General features: G+C 42.8%; 1 protein-coding gene across 1 annotated transcript in view; it reads left to right on the forward strand.

The window, feature by feature from the left end:
• The window catches only part of LOC122541562, a 26194-nt gene extending 12291 nt beyond the window's left edge, over positions 1–13903 (forward strand). Inside the window, exons 6-9 of the mRNA XM_043678393.1 lie at positions 2550–2675; positions 4203–4283; positions 9980–10087; positions 12646–13903. Coding sequence (XP_043534328.1) covers positions 2550–2675; positions 4203–4283; positions 9980–10087; positions 12646–12746 — 416 coding nt within the window. The 3' untranslated portion in view covers positions 12747–13903. The remainder of the gene's footprint in view (positions 1–2549; positions 2676–4202; positions 4284–9979; positions 10088–12645) is intronic.
• The last annotated feature ends 2515 nt before the right edge of the window (positions 13904–16418 follow it).

The raw sequence follows: 16418 nt of genomic DNA on the forward strand, positions 1-16418 counted from the left end.
CCTTTGTGGTTGGAGGGTTCCTAGCCGGAGGATGAGGCGTTCTTCCTCCAACCGTTGTTTTGTTGTGGTCTGACGATGGAGGATTCCAAAGACCTGCATATCCTTGGTGGAGTGGGAGGGGGAATTGAAATGTTGGGCTACAGGGTGGTTGGGTTGGTTGGTCCGGGTGTCCCAGAGGTGGGTTGGGTTGGTTGGTCCGGGTGTCCCAGAGGTGTTCTCTGAAACGCTCCGCAAGTAGGCGGCCTGTCTCCCCAATATAGAGGAGGCCACATCGGGTGCAGAGGATGCAATAGATGATGTGTGTGGAGGTGCAGATGAATCTGTGGGGGATATGGAAGTTTCCTTTGGGGCCTTGGAGGGAGGTGAGGGGGGAGGTGTGGGCGCAATATATCCCTGGTGGTGGGGTCCGTTTGGCGGTGGTGGAAATGGCGGCGGATGATACGTTGTACATGGAGATTGGTGGGGTGGTAGGTGAGGACCAGTGGGGTTCTGTCCTGGTGGCGGTTGGAGGGGCGGGGTTCAAGGGTGGAGGAGCGGGAAGTGGAAGAGATGCGGTGGGGGGCATCGTCGTTTTATGTTTTTGGAACTGGTCCTCCTGGGAGCAGATGCGGCGGAGACGAAGGAATTGGGAGAATGGGATGGCGTTTTTACAGGGGGCAGGGTGGGAGGAGGTGTAGTCCAGGTAGCTGTGGGAGTCGTTTTACGTTTTTGGAACTCCCTCTCTCCTTAGCCTGCTGGACAAACTTTTCTCATTCCTGAAGAAGGGCTTATGCCCGAAACGTCGATTCTCCTGTTCCCTGGATGCTGCCTGACCTGCTGCGCTTTTCCAGCAACACATTTTCAGCTTCTGATGCTCATGCCTTGAGTATCTGACTTAAATTTTCCAATATTCATGTCCATGCCTGTGCTCCAGGTGCCCCAAGTGCCTGGAATTCACTCCCTACACATCCCTCTCAGTTTGTTTTTGAAGTTATTTTGGACTGTCCTCAATGTTCAATAATTAAATCATGCCTTGTTATATCACTGAAAATATAGGGGTCAGTACAAGGTGATCCAAAGTTTGTGTTTTGGGTTCATCTACTTGCTCCTGATCATCATGCTAATTGTTTTGAGGTACAATCTACAATCACCCTCTTTCCTCACTTGGCCAAATTGCTGGAAATCAAACCCCACTATTCCTGGGTTCAATACTAAAGTTTAAAGACTTTATCGAAGGTCACAAAGTCCTCTATTTAGTTGTGGGCTAGCACAGGCCAGCTGGAAACATGGACCAGAATCCTGTATTTGACAAGCAATGCTATTTATTTCAAATAACTAAATTCTAACCACAGCTGGACAAATAGCAACTATTGACATATTTTGGTCTATCCATTAAAACTCTAAGCCAAATTCCATCTCCACACAGACAGACAAAAAATAATGGTGTCAAAGATGGATGGAATTGATAAAATACAGATAGAAAAGCAGTGCACAACCTCTAATCCACAGGAGATGATTCTTCTGCTTGTCAGGGTTTGTACCTGTTTGCAGGAGGCACAGGCAACTGGAACATACACTGCAAAATCTCTTAGTTACTGGTTAAAGGTCACAGCTTACCACCCAGTGGTGAGGGAAATGCAGTTATCTTGCTTCAGGCTCTCAGTATTTTACTGGCGCAGAGTGTTGTTGTCTGGCTGATAAACCTGTGACGTTCACATTGGCTCACAACTTCACAATTCAATCGGTTACCTGTTGCTGGCTGAATCTCAATTGGTAGCATTGGCCCATTTACAACAGCCTTTCCCACTGCTTGAATAACACAGCAGCATAAACATGACAGGCAATATGTTTATGAACTTACTTTAAAATGGGTGGAAATTCCTTCTGCAGTCCCTGGTTTTAAATGTACTGTCTGAGAGTGTGGAGGAGGCAGGTTCACTTGAGTCACTCTGTCAGCAAGAAATGGGAGCATGTTTAAGAGGTAACTTGTCTCAATTTCATTGCACAGTATGTTGTTCTAACCGAAAGCTTTACGTGTAATAAACTATAATAGAAATGCCTGATGAAGGGCTTTTGCCCAAAACATCAATTTTCCTGCTCCTCAGGTGCTGCCTGACCTGTTGTGCTTTTCCAGCATCACACTGTTAACTCTAATTAGATTAGATTACTTACAGTGTGGAAAAAGGCCCTTCGGCCCAACAAGTCAACACCGCCCCGCCGAAGTGCAACCCACCCATACGCCTACATGTACCCCTTACCTAACACTACGGGCAATTTAGCATGGCCAATTCACCTGACCTGCACATCTTTGGACTGTGGGAGGAAACCGGAGCACCCAGAGGAAACCCACGCAGACACGGGGAGAACGTGCAAACTCCACACAGTCAGTCGCCTGAGGCGGGAATTGAACCCGGGTCTCTGGCGCTGTGAGGCAGCAGTGCTAACCACTGTGCCACCGTGCCGCCCCAGCATCTGCAGTCCTCACTTTCGCCTATATTAGAGATGCAATGTGCTTGGAACAATCTGGTAGAAACTGAGCTAAATTGTCCATTCTGTGCTTGCTTTGCTAGGGTTTGTATTTGGATACAAGATTGCTGCCACCATTGGGTGCATCCACTATTTTGCAAAGACAGTCTACATCGTGATCTTATTCCTGCAAAGTCAAACTATACCATTTCCATTTCTGACCAATTACTGTAAGTTCAGAGATATTTTTCGAGATGTGGTTATAACAGTGGGTTGTCTTCCTCAGCTCCAGCTGAAAGATCTGTTCTGAGAGGGTTAAAAACAGAAAACTCTGCAGCTACAGCATTGTTCATAAACAGGCTGCTTGGCTTGGGTTTCTCTTTAGAAACTGCTTTAAACGATTAGGCAGCCTCAGAAGCAGCCCTTTTCACCCAGGTTCTACCAATCAATATTAACAGTCCAATCTCATCCATAAGGGGTGGGGGCTGCATGTTGCAAAGTTTGTGAATGACACACTACTTTAGAAGAATTGTCTACTTGGAGGAGAATAAAGAAAGGCATCATGGGATCTGGCAGCATGATGCTGTGGGCAAATAGCAGATTAAATCAGAGCAGTGTGAAGCGATTTATTTTATTAGACTGTATAACACTGACCAAATTAAGAAATATCTCCAGAGAATTGCCATGTGCATCTGCCTGATTCCCTTGAACCAAGTGCCCCAATGTTGTTTGATACAGAACAGATGAAAGGTTTTGGTTGATGTATAAACAACAAGCAACCTTTAAAGATAGGGCAACAAAATGAGTCAATAGTCCAGTTCCATTCTGCAAACTTCACCTGGCACTCACATCCTCGTAGTGAATATCCAACTTCAAGGTGACAGTTCCTACCATCATCTCGAAAATATCCACTATCTCGGCTAAAGTCATGAGGAAAATAGAGAATGCAGACTTTAGATCAATTAGAGCTGGAATATTGTGAACAGTTTGGGGCCCCTAATCCAAGGTAAGATATTCTGACATTGGTGGCAGTCCAGTGAAGGTTCATGAGGCTGATACAGGATAAAGAGGGACTGAGTAGAGATTGAGTAGACTGGACCTGTACCCATCGGAGTTTAGATGACTTAGAGGCAACTTCATTAAAAGACACAAGATTCTTAGGGGAACTTAAAAGGGAAGATGTGGAGAGACTGTATCCCCTTGTGGGAGAGTTTAGGACCAGAGGTTCTATTCACTCTGAGAGCTGACTCTGAGAAAGCTCAATCAGTGTCAAGGACTCTCCATGTATAAATAATAAGTAACTTGGTGATGGTGTTCCAATAACTCTGTGGAATTATTTCACATATCATTTGCAAATTTATTGATTTTGCCCTCAACACCCATCTCTAAATCATTGAAATAAATCAGAAAAAGCAGTAGTCCCATAACACTCCCAGGAACAGTATATGGACACTCACAGTGATACTGGGAATGTATTAATAGCAGAAGATGTCTTCAGATCCATAAATGTCTAGGTTATGAGCGCAGCACACTCCTGCTGCACCACACTGTTTCCAAATACCTCAATAATATTCCACTCTGAAATGTAAAATAGTATGCAGCAGTAACGCAAACCAGGTCAATCGCAGGGAAAGGGATGAAAAATATTGGCTTGAAGCAATTGGCATTGATCTTAAAGTAGTGGGCGGTGACTTCATCTTCTGTGCAATTGTTTACTTAACATGGTCTTTACTTACTTTCATTTTATTGGCTGGCAGATAAAGGAACAATATTCCTTGGATGTGAATTTCTGGTCTTGCTGATTGATGTTCTCCTGATTTACAAATCAAAGCTGAATAGTGAGTATTTCAAGAGAAAAATAACAGTAAAATCCCCAAGATGAATATCTTCAGTTTCTCTATTCAAAGGAGTTGCCTTACCCCCTTAATTCTGTTCTGTTCAAATCAAGAAATAAATATTGTGTCGACACAGAAACCATACTCTCAAAATATGCTCAGGGAATCTGATGGCACAGGGACGTAAAATGAGGAGCTTGGTTTTGTTTAGCTGGCCGTTGACAGTTTTTGCACAATACTGGAGATACATTGGTGAAAGAGTATTGCGCAGGTGCCAACCCTGTCTGAAACATGGGATCTCATCATCTGAGCCGATGCAGCAACATCCAGATGTATTCAGCCTTTATCCTGATAGGTCTGCATAACTGGATGGGATCCAATTGGTGTTAACAGGAGAGCTGACAGGATGACCACCTTGAGCTACATGTGTATTCAATACCTATTTTTGGAAATGCCTGGTGACAAGGCAGAGTGGGCCAGTGGAGAGGCCAGTAAGGTAGAGATCATTTGATTCATCCTGGAATTCTCACTAACTTAATAGATTAAGTCTGACAACATAGTGACTGCTCTGAAGAAGGGTAATTGAACCTGAAACATTAACCCTGCTTTCTCTCTACAGATGCTACCAAACCTGCTGAGCATTTCCAGTAGTTTCTGTTTTTGTTTCTGGACTATAACACCAGTTAGTTTTGTGGTTGCTGTCTTGGAACAGGAAAAGAGAGCAATGGTCTTGATTTTGTCAATTTAAAATCTCAAATTGATTTTCAAGCAACTGTGTTTTTGTTTTGGTGATATACAATATATTTGACACCAAGTGGTGAAAATACAAATTATCACAACAACTTTGGCAGGTACTGAAATCACATTGGACATGGCAGACGTTTATCCTCCCAGGACAGAGGGATGCTCTTTGAGTATTTGACAGAATTGTGAAGGAAAGGCCAAGTACAAAAAATCTGTTGACATGTTAGATTGTTCCACAGAGCTAGGGACCTTCTCACTCACAACCCGTATTAATCGGGCAATTTTAAATAATTGATATAAAAATGGATGAAACTGATTCTTGTTTTGTTCTTTCATGGGATTTTGATGTGACTGTTAAGGGGTTGCCATGTCACTTCAGAGAGTATCTAAAAGTTAATCCATTGCCATGGACTTGGAGTAATATATAGCCAGACTGGGTCACGATAGCAACTTTCCTTAACTATCAACAATAGTTGACATGGTCTCAATTACCGAGACTAGGCCAATATTCCAAATTTTATGAAATTTCACTAGTTGCCAAGGTACAACTTGAACCAGTGTCCTCTCATCATTCACGTAAAAGCCACATAAAACGGATGCTGGAAATCTGAAACTAAGGCAGAGATTGCTGGAGGAACTCGGCAGGTCTGACAGTTTCTGTGGAGTTAATGTTTCAAGTCAGGGAGAACTCTTCTCAAAACTGAAAGGTGTTGAAAAATCATGTATTTTTTAACTGATTTTGACAGAGGCAGAGGAAGAGCAAGGGGCAGATGGTCCAGAGAGTCAATGCAAAAGTTAAAGGGATTGTTAATTGTGGAGAAAGAGAATAAGAGATCTAAAGTTGTTCTGAATTAAGATGAAAGGGAGAGACCGACTGAGAGCAATAAAAATAAATAAAAAAACAAACAAAACAAAGCTGCAATGGGGTGGGAAGAGGTGGAAGGGCATAAAGTGTTAGTAAGTTAGAGGACAGGCTAAAAGAATTCAGGCTCTGAAGTTATGGAATTCAAAATTGAATCCGAGATACCATAAAGTGCTGAAATGGATAATGAGCTGTTGTTCCTCAAGGGTCAGGCTAAGGATGGGAATGTTAGGATGGGAACAAGGTGGTTTATTGAAAGATAAAACAACTAAAAAGTCAGGGTCATTCACAGGACACAAGGTGTTGGGAGTTTCCCAATTTGTTTTTTTTTAAAATGTATTCACTTTTGTGGGATGTGGCTGTCACTGGCTGGGCCCAACATTTGTTTCCCGTCCCTAATTGCCCCTTAAGAAGGTGATGGTGAGCTGCCTTCTTGAACCGCGACAGTCCACTTGCTATGGATTGACCCACAATGACCTTAGGGAGGGAATTCCAGGATTTTAGCCCAACGACTATGAAGGAACAGTATCTTGTAGTTGATGTACAGGCTTTCAGAAGTCAGGAGGTGAGTTACTTACCACAGTATTCCTGGCCTCTGACTTGCTCTTGTAACCACTGTGTTTATTTGGTGAGTCCCGTTAACTTTCTGATCAAGATAACTCCCAGGATGTTGATAATAGGAGATTCAGTGGTGGTAATACCATTGAATGTCAAGGGGCCGGGGGGGGGGGGGGGGGTGGTGGTCTTAGATTGTCTCGTGTTGGTGATGATCATAGCCTGGCATTTGTGTGGCATGAGTGTTACTTTCCACTTGTCAACTCTAACCTGGATATTGTCCAGATCTTGTTGCATTTGAACATGGACTGCTTCAGTATCTGAGGAGCCATAAATGGTGCTGAACATTTTGCAATCATCAATATCCAATCCCATTTCTGATGTTATGATAGAGATAAGATCATTGGTGAAGCAGCTGAAGGTAGTTGGGCTGAGGACATAACCTTGAAGTACTCCTGTAGAGATGTCTTGAAGCTGAGATGACTGACCTCCAATAACCACGACCATCTTCCTATGTGTCAGGTATGACCCTAACCAGTGGAGTATTTCCCCCCCGATACCCATTGATTCCAGTTTTGCCTGGGCTCCTTGATGCCACACTTAGTCAAATGCAACCTTGATGTCAAGTGCTGTCACTCTCCCCTCCCCTCTGGAATTCAGCTCTTTTGTCCATGTTTAAACCAAGGCTGTGATGAGATCAAGAGCTGAGTGGCCCTAGTGGAACCCAAACTGGGCATCACTGAGGAAGTTATTACTGAGCAGGTGCTGCTTGATAGAACTGTTGAAGACCTCTTTCAACACTTTATTGATGATCAAGAATAGACTAATGGGGCAGTAATTGGCCGGGTTGGATTTGTCCTGTTTTTTTATGTACGGGACACACCTGGGCACTTTTCTACATTACTAGGTAGATATCAGTGTTGGAGAAAGTGAGGATTCAGATGCTGAGTCAAGAGTGTGGTGCTGGAAAAGCACAGCAGGTCAGGCAGCATCTGAGGAGCAGGAGAATCAACATTTTGGGCATAAGCCCTTCATCAGGAATGATGAAGAGCTTATGTCCAAAATGATAATTCTGTTGACTGGCTGTACTTTTCCAGTGCCTCACTCTTGACTTAGATATCAGTGTTGTAACTGTACTGGGACAGATTGGCTCAGGGATCAACAAGTTCTGGGGCACAAGTCTTCAGTACTATTGCTGGGATATTGTCAGGGCCAATTGCCTTTGCAGTATGCAATGTCTCCAACCATTTCTTGATATCACATGGAGTGAATTGAATTGGCTGAAGATTGGTATCTGTAATGCTGGTGCCCACTAGAGGAGGCCAAGATGCATTATTGACTCAGCACTTCTGGCTGACGTTTGCTGCAAAAGCTCCAGCCTTATCTTTTGCACTGATGTGCTGGATTCTTCCATGATTGAGGATGGGAATATTTGTGGAACCTCTTCCCCGAGTGAGTTATTTAATCATCCTCCACCATTCACAACTGGATGTGGCAGGATTGCAGAGCTTTGATCTGATCTGTTGATTGTGAGATTGCTTAGCTCTGTCTATTACTTGCTGCTTATGCTGTTTGATATGCAAGTAATCCTGTTTGGTGGCTTCAACAGGTTGATACCTCATCCTCAGATAACCCTGGTGCTGCTCCTGGCATGCCCTCCTGCACTCTCCAAGAACCAGGGTGATCTCGTGGCTTGATGGTAATGGTTGAGTGGGAGATATGCCATGCCATGAGGTTACAGGTTGTGCTGGAGTACAATTCTGCTGCTGTTGATGACACTCAGTGCCTCATTGGTGTCCAGTCTTGAGGTGCGAGATCTGTACAAAGTCTGTCCCATTTAGCACAGTGATAGCGCCACACAACATGATGGAAGTTATTCTCAATGTGAAGGCAGGTCTTCATCTCCACAAGGACTATGCGGTGGTCTCTCTTACCAATACTGTCATGGACAGATGTATTGTAGCTGGCAGATTGGTAAGGATGAGGTCAAGTACGTTCTTCCCTCTTGGTGGTTCCCTCACCATCTGCCACAGACCTAGTCTAGCAGTTATGTCCTTTACAAACCAACCAGCTCCATCAGTAATATTGTTGTTGAGCCACTCTTGGTCGTGGATATTGAAATCCCCACCCAGAGTACAATTTGTGCTCTTTCCATCCTCAGTACTTCCCCTCAGCGTTGTTCAAATGGAGGAGCACCGATTCATCAGCTGAGGGAGGATTGTGTGTGGTAATCAGCAGGTGGTTCCCTTGCCTATATTTGACCTGGAGCCATGAGATTTCATGGGGTCCAGAGTTAACGTTGAGGACTCACAGGGCCACTGCCTCTCAGTAGTATCCCACTGTGCCACCACCTCTGCCAGTGGACAGAACATATCCAGAGATGGTGACGTCTGGGACATTGATTTCATGAGTATGACTAGGAGAAAGTGAGGACTGCAGATTCTGGAGATCAGAGCTGAAAAATGTATTGCTGGAAAAGCGCAGCAGGTCAGGCAGCATCAAAGGAGCAGGAGAATCGACTTTTCGCGCATAAGCCCTTCTTCAGGAATCACAGTATGACTATATCAGGCTGTTGCTGTCTGTGAGACAGCCCTCCCAGTTTTGGTACTTGCCCCCACATGTTAGTGAGGAGGACCTTGCAGGGTCAACAGGGATGTTTCTGCTGTTGTCCTTCCGCTCACTACGTCGATGCTGGATGACCCATCTTGTTTCATTTCTTTGAGAGTTTATAGCGATAGATACAACTGAATGGCTTGCTAGGTCATTTCAGAGGACAATTGAGAGTGGGTTTGGAATCACATGTAGGCCAGACCAGGTGAGAATGCCAGTTTCCTTCCTTGGATGACATGAGTGAACCAGGTGGGTTTTTCCAACAATTGATAATGGATTCATGGTCATCATTAGACTCTAAATTCCAGACTTTTATTGAATTCAAATTCTATCATCTGCCGTGGGTTTCGAACCTGTGTCTCCAGAACATTATTGGAGTCTCTGGATTAATAGTCTAGCAATAGTACCACTAGGCCATCACCTTCCCTGCCTGTCCCCTTGGGGACTTTCCAGATCTGGTATGAGGGAGATTCCTGATCTAGTGTTGGGAAATTACTGATCTGCTGTTGAGCAGTTTCCATTTCTGATTTTGGAAACTTTCCTGATCTGGTGTTGTGTTTGGTGCTGGAAGATTCCAGATATGGTCTTGAAAGAATCTTGACTTGGTAACAGAAGGTGTTTCTTTATGTTTTCTTGTGGAGATTTTCCCTGATAGTATTTTCGATCTGGTTTTGAGAAATTTCTGATCTGGTGCTGAGCAGTTTCCTGGTCTGGTGTTGAGGAGAGTTTTCTGAGCCAGTGTCAGGACAGTTCCTCAATGCTCGGTGGATGTCTGTGAATGGTGATTATTTGAAAGGTTCTTCATATGGTCATTGTTCTTGCACGGTAAAGTAGTATTGTTTTTTTCAGCCTCAATCCACTCTCTTTCAATCTGTGTTTTGTCATGCAGGCCTTTGTGTGACCAAACCTATTCTTCCTCTTTTTACAGTGATAGTTTGTAAATTTTCATACCATGCATTGGTTGTGAAGATTATCTTGTCTGTGACAATATATGTTTCCAGCCTGGGATTATTTATCCTCTTCCACACCAAGCTCTGTAAGTATGTCACACTGACACATGTTGAGACTGTTGTTAATTTTGATTCAAACACGCATTTATTTTACTGTAGGCACAAAGTAGACACAGCTCAAAGTTCATGTCTCAGTGTAGGATGTGGCCTTTACTCACTGACCCCTATTGAAATGTGGCTGAAAGAATAACAAGACCACAGGATTATAAACTGTAGGAGCAGAATTAGGCCATTTAGCCAATTAGGTTAAAATCTTCGAGGAGAAAGTGAGGGCTGCAGATGCTGGAGATCAGAGCTGAAAATGTGTTGCTGGAAAAGCGCAGCAGGTCAGGCAGCATCCAAGGAACAGGAGAATCGACGTTTCGGGCATAAGCCCTTCTCCTGTTCCTTGGATGCTGCCTGACCTGCTGCGCTTTTCCAGCAACACATTTTCAGCATTTAGCCAATTAGGTCTGCTCCATCATTCATGGCTGATATGTTTCTCAACCCCATTCTTCTGCCTTCTCCACGTAACCTTTGTTTCCCTTACTTCTTATTTTATCATCCTGACTTATAACCCATGTCCCCCTATCAGAAAACCATGTCCTTTCGAGAGGCTCATATTAGACAACACACAAGATTGTGTCATCACACTTGTACACCATTATCAATGAACCCCCTCCCCTGCCCTATACCCGTTTCTGCTGAAACCGTGGTCCAAGTTTAGACCTCCCTATCTGGATAATCCAACCCCATAATCATCCAAGATCTCTGCTTCTTTCTCTCTTAACCGACCCTCCCCAATTCCCCAGGTTCCACCATAATGAGCCATGCCTTCAGCTGCCTGGGTCCCAAGCTCTGGAATTCTCCTCCTCCTCCTCTATGCTCCAATCTTTCTTCCAGAATATCCTGCAAATGTGCCCTTTTGATGAAGATTTGCATTGTCCAACTTTGTTTCCTCTTATGCAGTTCCCCATTTCAATCCCAGTTCAGAATTCTGCTATGAAATGCCTGTAAAGATTTTATGACATGAATGGTACTATAGACCTGTCAATTGTTGGTGAATGCTGAATGACTAGACTTGATAATGTTTCAGAAAATGACTTTTCTTGTCAGAGTTTTGTTTTGAAAGTTCCCCTTGAATTTTCAGAACTGATACCTGTGCTGGTGGTTTTAGCCCTCAGCTAATAATTCTTGGTCAATCACCTTCCTTCTGCCTTCAGTGAAGCCAACTGTCAAATTAAATTATTATCAGCAACTATCCTTGATTTTTCAAAACTTTCCCAAAAATACTTGCTGTTCAGGTGAACCCTGAACAGCAGGTTTTGAACTTCCAGCTCTATTCCATGCCAAGATCTCAAGTGGACCATCTCCACCCCGTCTCTCCAACCACCACCACTACCATCCTGTCATAACTCAATAACTTGGCCCTTGGATCCCAATCCCCAGTCTAAAACTCATCCTCTAATCCCAGAGCCCAGTTTCAATGCTCAGCCTTGTCCAAGCACCTGAACCCCATCTTCATCCAATCCAACCAATCTGGGATCTCAGTTCGTGACCCCCAGTTATTGCCCTGAGCAGGAACTCAACACGATGTGCATTGAACTGGACCTGGGACTTCACTGACAAAGCTTCTAAATTTATTGATAGTCATCTTACCATAACAATTTAACTGTGGACAGATTACTGGTAGCCTGCAAGTTTGGGAAAATTTTAGAAAATAGCAAAAAATGATTTCAGAATTAATAAAGAAGGAGAAATTAGAATTTAATATAAAAATAGCAAGAAGTATCGCAATAGTCAGTAAAAAGTCTCGATGAATGTACACAAAAGCAAAGTAACAACAGTGAGTTTTTGGGAGCGAACAGGCTGAGACTGGGGAGCTATGAAGAAGAAACCAGAAAGCAGGAAGACAGCACAAAGTGATATTATCCCTGGATCAGTAATCCAGAAGCTCAGGCTACTGCTCTGGGAAAATACGTTTGAATTGTAAATGATTGAACTGGTGAATGTTATTGATATTAAACAAAACAGACCTGGAACATATATTCCTGGCTACAGTTTACAAATTGACAATGAAACTAAGTATCTGCAGCTTTTTCATTCTGCTGTCTCCAGATATTAGTGAAAACAAGAATCATGAGTTTCAGGAGATAAAGGATTTATAAGCAGCCTGCCCTCTCAATCATACCGTGAATTAGGATTAGAATCCCTCCAGTGTAAGAACGGGCCCTTCGGCCCAATAAGTCCACACCGAACTTCCAAAGAATAACCCACCCAGACCCATTCCCCTACATTTAAGATCTGACTAATGCACCCAACCAACGCATCCTTGAATACTTTGGATAATTTAACATGGCCAATTCACCTAATATGCACATCTTTGGATGTGGGAGGGAACCGGAGGAAACCCACGCAGACGTGGAAAGCATGTGCAAACTCCACACGGTCACCTGAGGCGGGAATCGAACCTGAGTCCCTGGCGCTGTGAGGCAGCAGTGCTAACCACTGAGCCACCGTGCTGCCCATTGTGATTAGGGGGAACTCCATTAATTAGGAGCAACTCTGTTCAAACACTGATGGAATGAAATCTTTATATTTACAGCACACAGAAAACTTAGAAGTCATTTCCAATTGAAAGCCGTGAAAAGAATAAAAGAAAGCAAAAGTGAAGATGATGCTGGCAATGACAATTATTTTAAATAAAATGCAATGCTACAAGATAGAGTACCAAATGGAGTATTATATCAACTCCAGAATCTAGGAGCAAAACAAACACAGGGGAATGTTAGGGAAAATTCAGCAGGTCTGGCAGCATCTTGGAGATAAAAATAGAGTTAATGTTTCGAGTCTGTCATGACTTTTCTTCAGAACTGAAAAGAGTTGGAAAGTTTTTTTGTATATATGTTTTATAGAGATTGGAGAAGAGCAAGGGGGCAGATAGTGTAATGGCCAGTGCAAAAGCAAAAGGTGTCGTTAATGGTGGAGAAAGAGGAAAAAGATAAGTAAACTGGAGTGAATAGGAGGGAAGGTCATATTATATTAACGAACCACAAAAGGGTAAGGGAAGCTCACTAATAGAACTAACTTAAAGACTTTTTATCATAATGCATGGAGAATCCAGAATAATGGATCAAATTGAGATTACACGGACTTTGAACTAGTTAAAGGGCAGGGAGGGCTCAGGAGAGGTTTTTAAAGTTTCTAGAACAGGTAATCAGGCAAAGAGTATGGAAATAGTTAAGAATCTAACTGCAGATGAAGACAGCTATGAGAAGGGGGCAGTTAATTCAGGATAGACAGTGTGGTGGGAAACAAGATGAATGAACTTTGTTATGAAGGTGTAGTTGTGTACTATACTTTTTAAGTAAGAGTGGAAGCTAGCAAGGACTAACTGAAAGCACAGAGTATGCTGTAGAATTTAAAAATGTAACATTTGTTTGAAACAAATAGCTAGTGCTATGTTGCCATGGAACAAAAACAAATTCGAATTCAGCCAATCAGTTTAAATTATGCCCCTGAAACCAAAATCCAATAGAATTTGAATTTAATGTTTTGATGACATCAAACCAATGAAATGATCCAATGTTTGCGGTATAAAACCAGAAATCCTGAACAGTTAGGTGGAAAACTTCTAAGAACTTCAACAAGTACAGACTGCTCACCGAATAGCTCTCTGAAAAGTACCAGTCCATAAGAAATTTGTGCAGCAGAAGACCGAAGCCACTCTATAAAAATCTACAGAAAAAAAAGTTCAACATCTGAAGATGACAACTGGGTTTGAAAGTGATTTGCCGTTAATTTAAGAGGGACTTTATCAGATCGGTATTGTAGAATAGGAGGTAAAAGATAGATTTAAGTGAAAGGAGTTGTAAATAGTTGTTTAATGTTCTCTGTTGGACTGAGAGAATAAAATTGTTAATTTTAACTTTAAATACTGACCTCTGGGATAGTTCTTTGCTTCTCAAAATTTAACAGATTACGGCACAAGGTGAACGTCTCTGTGTGTCGGGTTTAAATTAACAGAGGGGTTTAGCCTGCGTTGTAACAGTCTGGGGCCTCATTGCCGGGATTTGAACAGTTTGGGTCTTGGATTCATGATTTGGACAGGTTTACACAGATCCAGTCTGAGGTTTGGACAGGTTTACACTGATCCAGTCTGAGATTTGGACAGGTTTACACAGATCCAGTCTGAGATTTGGACAGGTTTACACTGATCCAGTCTGAGATTTGGACAGGTTTACACTGATCCAGTCTGAGGTTTGGACAGGTTTACACTGATCCAGTCTGAGATTTGGACAGGTTTACACAGATCCAGTCTGAGATTTGGATAGGTTTACACAGATCCAGTCTGAGATTTGGACAGGTTTACACTGATCCAGTCTGAGATTTGGACAGGTTTACACAGATCCAGTCTGAGATTTGGACAGACTAGAATAGATCTGGTGTGAGATTTAAGCCCTCTAGATTTAATCAGGTTTACACTGATCCAGTCTGAGATTTGGACAGGTTTACACAGATCCAGTCTGAGATTTGGACAGGTTTACACAGATCCAGTCTGAGATTTGGATAGATTTGAATAGATTTGGAGTACGTGAAAAGCCCTCTAGATTTAATCACTTGCCAGTTAGTGACCTAGATCTTTAAATAAAATGTAGGTAAGACAATTTGTTTAACTTTAGTTATTTGTGGTTGATTAAATTGAAAGTGAGAGAAGTGGCTCTTAAAATGGCTAAAGAGGTTTTGGGATTTGGAGATGATTCCCAAATTTGCCAAAAAACTTTAGAAAGAAAAGTTTAGAATTAGCAAAGAGGTTAGAATTGGGATTAACCAAGGACAAAATAAAGCTGAAATTGTAAGGGAGTTATTCAAACACGTAGGTGTGTCAGAGAAACAGACAAGTGCAGTAAAGGTAGAAAAACTTAAATTACAATTGAGGAAAATGATGTTAGAAGATAAACAGAGAGAGAGAGGAAAGAAAGAGAGAGAGAGAAGGTTCTTAGCTGAGCAAAGGGAGAGAGAAAGAGAATGAGAGAGAGAAAAGAGAGAGAGAAAAAGAAAGAGAGAGAAGGTTCATAGCTGAGCAAAAAGAGAGAGAATTTGATTTTGAGAAGTTGCAAGTTAGTCAGCAAAGTCAAGTTAACAGGATGGAGATTAAAAGTGGAGTTTGTGATACTTACAAATATGTCAAAACTCTGTCACGTTTTGTTGAGAAAAATGTTGAAGCCTTCTTTATTTCACATGAAAAATTGGCTATGCAGATGGTGTGGTCCGAGGATTCATGGGTAATGTTAGTTCAGACCAAACTGGTAGGCAGAGCTGGTGAGGTATTTGTCGCGCTGTCAGATGATGGGTCAAGAGATTATGAAGCGGTCAAACAGGCTTCTTTAAGTGCTTATGAATTGGTACCAGACGCATATACAAACGAACCTCGATTATCTGAATACCAATTATCTGAAAATCGGATTATCCGAAGGAGAGCTCGAGGTCCTGATAGAAACATGACATCAAAGATGTGCTTCCAACACTGATTGTGTCTTTTGTTTACAGTGATTAAACAGGCACCGTCTCCAAATGATGACCTCCCAACCTCTCTCTCTCCCTGGAGTTCTACAGAGGGGTGTACCTTAAACCCCCCTCCACAGATAATCTCTCCAACATAGTCCTGTATAGGGCAGAGGTGGAACCTATCAAGAAGTTGCAGTCAGAAGTTGTGTGTGTGAGAGAGTGTGTGTGTGTGTGTGTGTGACTGTATGTGTGCGTGTTTGTGTGTGTGTGTGTGTGTGTGTGTGTGAGACTATGTGTATGTATGTGACTGTGTGTGTGTGCATGCGTGTGTGCATGCGTGTGTGTGACTATGTGCATGTGTGTGTGACTATGTGCATGTGTGTGTGACTATGTGCATGTGTGTGTGACTATGTGCATGTGTGTGTGACTATGTGCATGTGTGTGTGACTATGTGCATGTGTGTGTGACTATGTGCATGTGTGTGTGACTATGTGCATGTGTGTGTGACTATGTGCATGTGTGTGTGACTATGTGCATGTGTGTGTGACTATGTGCATGTGTGTGTGACTATGTGCATGTGTGTGTGACTATGTGCATGTGTGTGTGACTATGTGCATGTGTGTGTGACTATGTGCATGTGTGTGTGACTATGTGCATGTGTGTGTGACTATGTGCATGTGTGTGTGACTATGTGCATGTGTGTGTGACTATGTGCATGTGTGTGTGACTATGTGCATGTGTGTGTGACTATGTGCATGTGTGTGTGACTGTATGTGCATGTGTGTGTGACTGTATGTGTGTGTGTGTTTGACTGTATGTGTGACTGTGTGTGTGTCCCTCCCTCGCTGTGTGTGTGTGTGTGTCCCTCCC

The sequence above is a fragment of the Chiloscyllium plagiosum genome, chromosome 37 (genome assembly GCF_004010195.1).
Source record: "Chiloscyllium plagiosum isolate BGI_BamShark_2017 chromosome 37, ASM401019v2, whole genome shotgun sequence".
Classification (NCBI taxonomy): domain Eukaryota; kingdom Metazoa; phylum Chordata; class Chondrichthyes; order Orectolobiformes; family Hemiscylliidae; genus Chiloscyllium; species Chiloscyllium plagiosum.